This window comes from Neophocaena asiaeorientalis, unplaced genomic scaffold, assembly GCF_003031525.2.
Source record: "Neophocaena asiaeorientalis asiaeorientalis breed wild unplaced genomic scaffold, Neophocaena_asiaeorientalis_V1.1 scaffold242, whole genome shotgun sequence".
NCBI classification, from domain to species: Eukaryota; Metazoa; Chordata; class Mammalia; order Artiodactyla; family Phocoenidae; genus Neophocaena; species Neophocaena asiaeorientalis.
Genome location: NW_020172451.1, coordinates 8,932,399 through 8,939,798, shown reverse-complemented (window position 1 = coordinate 8,939,798; position 7,400 = coordinate 8,932,399). Strand labels below are relative to the sequence as shown.

General features: G+C 49.5%; 1 protein-coding gene across 3 annotated transcripts in view; it reads left to right on the top strand.

Annotated features, from left to right (window-relative positions):
• Positions 1–7,400, top strand: part of MIEF1 (mitochondrial elongation factor 1) — an 11,668-nt gene extending 4,268 nt beyond the window's left edge. Inside the window, exons 1-5 of one of the 3 annotated variants that reach the window (XM_024737564.1) lie at positions 891–1,058; positions 3,825–3,975; positions 4,877–5,054; positions 5,254–5,516; positions 6,038–7,394. In XM_024737564.1, the coding sequence (XP_024593332.1) occupies positions 3,832–3,975; positions 4,877–5,054; positions 5,254–5,516; positions 6,038–6,844 (1,392 nt within the window). In that variant the 5' untranslated portion in view covers positions 891–1,058; positions 3,825–3,831 and the 3' untranslated portion in view covers positions 6,845–7,394. Of the gene's footprint in view, positions 1–890; positions 1,059–3,824; positions 3,976–4,876; positions 5,055–5,253; positions 5,517–6,037 lie in introns of those variants that run through there. The other 2 variants (XM_024737563.1, XM_024737562.1) reach the window with 2 other exon arrangements.

Genomic DNA, 7,400 nt, shown 5'->3' with positions numbered 1-7,400 from the left:
AGAAAAAAAAAAGCCATAGAATCAGTAGCTCATTCATGCAACAGATATTTGCTATGTGTCAAATACTGCTGGCCCTGAGGACACAGCAGGGAATGAGCCAAAATGCCCCTGGGGAAGCGTATGGCCGAGTCCGAGTCGTTAGCAGAGAGGAGATGTGTACGAGGAGGGGCTGCAGGCTACTTGGACCCCTGTAAGCTACTCCCCAGCCCCGTGAGCTCCAGGTTCAACTCTTGGCTGCAGAACTTTCTGACACGGTGACCTTGGGCCACCACTTTACCTCTGCCTCAGTTTCTTCATCTGTAAGTTGGAGGTAACAATGTGACTGATCTCATGGGATTGTTGGAACTAAGGGGACTAATAGGTTTAAAATGCCCAGCACACGGTACACGCTCAGTGTATGTTAGCTCTTCTCAAGTGTACTCAAGCCAGATGTTTAAGTCATATGCCCTTTTCAAGGAGAATAAGTTGGAATTTTCACAGTTCTGTGCTGTCCTCCTAGGAAGATACAGGGCCTCCATTCCTCATCATTCCCACTGTAATGAGGTGATGAGTATTTCTATTCCCACTTTTGTATCTAAGGAGACAGGTTAAACAACTTGTCTGAAATGTTCCTAGAGTTCACATTCCCCATCCTCAGCCCTGCCCACCAGGTCAGTGTTCTGCCTCCTCTTTTTTTTTTTTTTTTAATATTTTAACTGTTTGTAAGTGTACAGTTCAGTGGTGTTAAGAATATTCATATTGTAGGGGCTTCCCTGGTTCCTGTGCACCTAGAGCCCATGGTCCGCAACAAGGGAAGCCACAGCAATGAGAAGCCTGCGCACCGCAAAACAGAGTAGCCCCCGCTCGCCACGACTAGAGAAAGCTCGCGCGCAGCAACGAAGACCCAACGCAGCCAAAAATAAATTAAAAACAAAAAAAAAAGGATATTCATATTGTTGCACAAGAGATCTCCAGAACTTTTTCATCTTGTAAAACTGGAACTAAACGCATTGAACAACAGGGCTCCTCCAGGCCCTTCTCCTTGCCAGGCAGAGCTCCCACCTCCTGCAGGCTCCCAGGTAGTGCGGCAGAGCCTGAGTGGAGGGTAGACTGTGGTTAAGTAGTTTCAACTGGAACAGATTGAGTTCAGTTTTAGAATAGAAACTTTGATCTCCCTGTGGGAGCTGTTGGTGTTCTTTCCTCTTCCAGGTCACCAGATCTTTGACATCACCTGGTCCTTGGATGGGGCGGGGTGTATATTGCACTAGAGTAGAAAAGCCTTTTCCCAAGCCTGCTCAACTTCATAGTTTTGGTCTCAAGCCCAGGATAGCATCAGCTTGGGTTTCATAGGCCATTCCTGGCTCAGTCTCAGAAGGTAAGATGTAACTCACAGGACAGTCTGGATTGCTGCCGCCTTCTGGAAGTTGACCTTTTGTCCTGTGGATGGAGATCTTAAAAGACTTAATGATGGCCCACATTTGTAGAGTCCTTTTATGGTTTATAAAGTGTTCACATACGGTATTTTAGTAGATACGTTTTCCTCACTACAACCCTATGATTTAGGCCATGCAGGCATCATTATCCCCATTACATAGCTGAGGGGTTAACTCATTTGAGGGCACCCAGCTAATTAGTCAGGGCTCAAAGGCAAGTACTCAATCTCAAGATTTCCGACTCTAAAACCCAGGCTCTTCTATTACGCCACCTCAGTGCCTTGTTCTCCCCAGTCATCAGAGGGGCCGAGGGGCCAAGGAGCCAGAGAGGCTCCTTCCGGCTTCTGCGTGGAGGGAGGATGTGCCCTTCTTGCTCTGCTGCGTCACATGCAAGGATCATTTAGAGCAGCGGTCCCCAAACTTTTTGGCACCTGGGACCGGTTGGAAGACAATTTTTACCCGGGCCCAGGCGGGGGCGGGGGATGATGATGGCTCAGGCGGTGATGGGAGCGACGGGGAGCAGCAGATGAAGCGCTCCTCGTTTGCCCACCACCCACCTCCTGCTGTGTGGCCTGGTTCCTAACAGGCTGTGGACCACTACCGGCCCGGGGGTTGGGGTCCCCTGATTTAGAGGGTGGTCCTCCCTATTGTAAATACATCTCTAAAGGTTCTTTTGTTTTAAAGCAATAAAACGGTGGTCATGGTTTTGTATCGGGAACTGTGTAATGATCACCTTTGTCCTGATTGGATTACTCTGCCTCAGATGAGTTTATGTCCCATCTCTGTCTCAGTGGCCACTGGAGGGAGGATGACTAGAGTTCTTGCCTGACCCCACCTATAAATACAGAGTTTAACTCTTCTCCTCAGCCTTGTTTGCTCTGTGCATTTGAAGTGGGAGTATATTTCATTTGGCCAAGCAGTTTCTCATTATGTCCCTAAACCTGAAGCTCCTGTCAACGGTAAAAGGTGGAGAAAAGAAAAGTGCCATGGTTGTGAACTCTAGTTGGGAAAAAAATAATTTTGGGATCGACAGCGACTCTTAGTTAACTCAATTGCTGGAATAAGTAGAGGCAGAAATATTTCTCTCGTTGACAGGGGAGGCCAGGGGCATGACGTGCGACACTAGCAATACCCAGTTGTAAGGGTATTAGAAAGAATGCTACTTCGCACTGGAAGATGCACCAGTGATCTCGTCCCTCTCTGTCCTCCCGTTCTAGGTATATTGGTGAATGGTAAACAACTGTTTTTCCCTACGTGGTTCCTGGCGTACAGGACACGGGCGGTAGGAGGGGTAGCAGTGTTAAAAGCAGTGCTCAGATTTGAGCCACTTTGCCATCCTTTATCTGGGTCAGGCCCAGGGTTCTAACTGCATGGGAAATGGGCTTACTGGGAGACCAGGGGAACTTCAGTCAGGATGACCCCGTCGTTGCCCGGGAGCAAAAGCGTGCTCGCCTCGCTCCAGCACTGTACGGAGGCCAGCCTCTTCTGCCTTGTGCCCATGATCTCCGCTTAGGTGACCACATTTTTAGTTCATTTTCCAAGCACACTTGAGCAGGTGGAAATTTTGTTTTCCAGTTAACAGCTGAGTCTGCAGTGACTGTTTTGTTTATTCTCAGTCTCTGTCACAGTGCCAGGCTCACCTGAGCTTCTTGTGGTGCCCCTGCACACTTGCCCCAAGAAACAAAGCATTTGTCAAGTGGGCCTGTCCACAGCGTTCTCTTCTTCTTTGGCTCTTTCTCACATGTGGACTTGTAGTTTTGTCTCCGTGTGCCAGGGTATTTAGTCTGTGTTGTTGTTACTAGTTTTCGCAGAAAATACATAGAATAGGAACAGTTTGACTTGGGTAAGGGGAAACATGATACAGTAGAAAAACCATCGTGCTAGGAGTTGAGAGGCGGCCTGAGTTTTGCATATGGCTTTGTCATTCCTTTTCTCTGGGACCTCTGGCAAGTCACCTCCCTACATGTGAAGTGATGTGATGGGATTAGATGGGTCTCTAATTAATTTACACCTTCTCAAGTCTAACCTTCCATAAGCAGTGGTCAGAGGATCAAAATATGATCTGCATTGTAATGTTGGGAAGGGGTCCGGAGGGTTGTATTGCGTGGGGGCGGGGTACTTCACTCTCATACGAGAAAGGGTTGACAGTGAGCTTATTATCGCTCTCTGTAATCTCAATAGATTGGTGGGGAGGCTTTCCCATGACTAGCATGATCATTTCCTCTGCCTTGCATCCAGATACATCAAGGGACGCAATACCTCCCTCCTGACCCTAGAACATGGAGTGCTAGGGTTCCTGGAACTCACAGAGTACCCTGAAATTGTTGGGGACTGGCCTGATGGGGGAGGGAGGAGGAGGGCTGCTTCCCAAGGTCCAAGGTGGTGATGGCTGTGTTCTGCCTTCCTCCTCAGGGGAGCAATGGCAGCCGCTGGTGAGCGCAAAAGCAAGAAGGATGATAATGGCATCGGGACGGCCATTGATTTTGTGCTCTCCAATGCCCGGCTGGTGCTGGGGGTGGGTGGAGCAGCCATGCTGGGCATTGCTACACTGGCGGTTAAGCGGGTAAGTACACTCAGCCAGAGGTTGGAGAGGTGGTGAGGCTGCCGAGTGGAGCTGACTTAGAATTGATACTGCTAATGGAAATGTAACGGTGATTTGGCATTACTAGACGAGACCTTAAGAGGATTCAGTAAGTCTACTTCTTAGGACTCCACCCTAAAGAAACTGTTGGAGATACAAATAAAAAGTTTATCCCAGCGAGTGAAAAATTGCAAATAATCAAAAAAGCCTTCCTTGACTACCTTATTTAAAATAGCAGGACTCCCACCACACATTTTTCCTATTTCTCCTTCCTGCTGTACTTTCCTTAACGCCTGTATCTGCATGGTTTAGCTTGTTGATTATGTACTGCCTGTATTCCTCTGCTAAACTGCAGACTCCAAGAGGGCAGGGATGGGGTCTCTGGGTCACTGCTTTATTCTGTGCACCTAGAACAACTCCTGGCACAGAGTGGCCATTCGGTGATGTATTTGTTAAATGGATCAGTGTTTCACATTACAGTACATTCATAAAGTACAGTGTTGTATAGTTAGAAATTGTACTATAATGTTCAACACTGATTCATTTTTAGTGATATGGGGGAGTGATAAAAATGATACGTAAAAAAAATCAGTTTTCAAAAGTATATATAGAGGAGGATCGTAATTACACAAATATATATTTTCAGAAAGAAATATACCAAAATATTAACCATTATCTCTGGGTTATGACATTATGGATAAATTTGTTTCTTATTTATATCATTTAGTATTTCCGGAGATTTTCTGTGCAGAGCAAATTATTCCATAATCTAGAATAAAACAAAGTTATTGAAAAATAGTAGCTGAACTCATTAAGGCAAAGCTGCTGGGAAGGAGGGAAACAGGAAAGAAGGTCATGTGCTGGGTCCTCTCTGCTGTTTCAGATGTATGATAGGGCAATCAGTGCCCCTACCAGCCCCACCCGCCTGAGCCATTCAGGGAAAAGGAGCTGGGAAGAACCAAACTGGATGGGCTCCCCCCGATTGCTCAACAAGGACATGAAGACAGGCCTGAGCAGGTCCCTACAGGCCCTTCCCACAGGCTCCTCGGCCTTTGACACAGGTGAGGAAGGCTGGTACCCCTTCTGGGACTGACCTCGGGGCTCTCAGTGCTACTCATACATTCAACACATTTCTTAGGGACATATGTGCCGGGCACCATGCTAGCCTTTTGTGCCAAGCCCGTCTCCTTTGGGGCTGAGGCAGCCATGGATGAGCAAGCATGGGAAGAGCTCACGTGCTTCTCTCTCTTGCCTTGGCAGATACATTCTGCCTGCCCCGGCCCAAGCCATTGGCCAGGAAGGGCCAGGTAGACTTGAAGAAGTCACGACTCCGCATGTCCCTGCAGGAGAAACTTCTTACTTACTACCGGAACCGGGCGGCCATCCCTGCTGGCGAGCAGGCTCGGGCCAAGCAAGCTGCCGTGGACATATGTGCCGAGCTCCGGAGCTTCCTGCGGGCCAAGTTGCCTGACATGCCACTTCGGGACATGTACCTGAGTGGCAGCCTCTATGATGACCTGCAGGTAAGCAGGGGGTTCTTACGAAGGGCAGGGTTGTACTGACCAGGATGCTTCTCAGTAGGGCTGTTGGTACAGGAGATCAGTCTCGCAGGCTTGCCAGAAAGGTTAGTCCTACTGCGTCTGAATTCCACATACTGCGGTAGCATTTGGAGATCCCTGCCTTTTAACGTTTTTTGGTTTTTAGTCATACTCACAACTTCTAGGAAGCTGTCAGAGGCCTCCTCCTTCCTATATTCTTGTCCCTATCTTTCCTTTCTGGCTTTCCTTCGAGCCGTCAAGGCCTGGGGGATGTCATGTGTACTTCTGTGTCCAGAGGCAACGTGGTGTGTGGAATGAGCACGGGCGCCAGTGTCCGACTGACCTGGATTGAAATCCACACTCTGAACTGATATGGTCACGTGGAAGAATTCTTAGTTCCCCTTTTTGTTGCGGGGGGGATATAAGATGGTGGGACCTGTGTTTGGGGAAACTTGGCTCTTGAGCAGATTATATCCCTCAACACCTTTTTAATTCTTCTCCACCAGGTGGTGACAGCCGACCACATTCAACTCATCGTGCCCCTTGTGCTGGAGCAGAACCTGTGGTCGTGTATCCCCGGAGAGGACACCATCATGAATATCCCCGGCTTCTTCCTGGTTCGCCGGGAGAACCCAGAGTACTTTCCTCGTGGTAGTAGTTACTGGGACCGCTGTGTAGTAGGGGGCTACCTCTCTCCAAAGACAGTGGCAGACACGTTCGAAAAGGTAGTGGCTGGCTCCATCAACTGGCCGGCCATCGGGTCCCTCTTGGACTATGTGATTCGACCGGCCCCACCCCCAGAGGCTCTGACTCTGGAAGTGCAGTATGAGCGCGACAGGCATCTCGTCATTGACTTCCTGCCATCGGTGACCCTTGGTGACACTGTCTTGGTGGCCAAACCACACCGGCTAGCCCAGTATGACAACCTGTGGCGGCTGAGCCTGCGTCCTGCTGAGACGGCGCGCTTGCGGGCTCTGGACCAGGCCGACTCTGGCTGCCGCTCTCTGTGCCTCAAGATCCTCAAGGCCGTGTGCAAGTCTACTCCGGCCCTGGGTCACCTCACTGCCAGCCAGCTCACCAACGTCATCCTCCACGTGGCCCAGGAGGAGGCTGACTGGTCTCCCGATGTGCTGGCTGACCGATTCCTGCAGGCCCTGAGGGGACTGATCAGCTACTTGGAGGCCGGAGTCCTGCCCAGTGCCCTAAACCCCAAGGTGAACTTATTTGCAGAGCTCACCCCTGAGGAAATAGATGAATTGGGATACACTCTCTATTGCTCCCTGTCTGAGCCAGAGGTGCTGCTGCAGACGTAGGGCAGGTGAAGGCAGGTGTCGAGCGGTCAGGCCCTGGATTCTCTGTTAGAAACACTTGGTTCCATAGTTGATGCCTCACAGGGTCCCTAGGTGCCTCCCGTCTTTGCTGGTCATCGCCCTGGGCATTTCATGCTGATTAGAAAGGTATCCCTCTCTCCTCTTTTCTCACCAACCATTTCTATTTTTGTTACCAAACACTGTGCTCCCTACTCTTCCCCTCCCCCTTGCTCCAGGCTAGTTTTTCTTGGAATGAATTGAGAAGGTGGAGCAGTGGCCTGAGCTGTGGAGACCACTTGGTGTTTTGCATTTCGGCACAGGTCTGCTGTGTCTGCTCTGCCACCTGCCCCTTTTCAGTGTCTTCTCTTTTTCCACCTGTTTTGCTTTTTTTTCTGGAGCACATCTGCCTAATGAAGATGCTGCCTTTTAGTTGACTGTCACTGAAGTTATGATTGCATGTTTCAAACTGAACTCTGCAGAGAGCGCCCAGACAGTATTTAGGGTTTCTAGGGGTAAAGCTGGTGGAAAAGCTGGCCTTTCTCCCAGGTTCCTGGAAAAG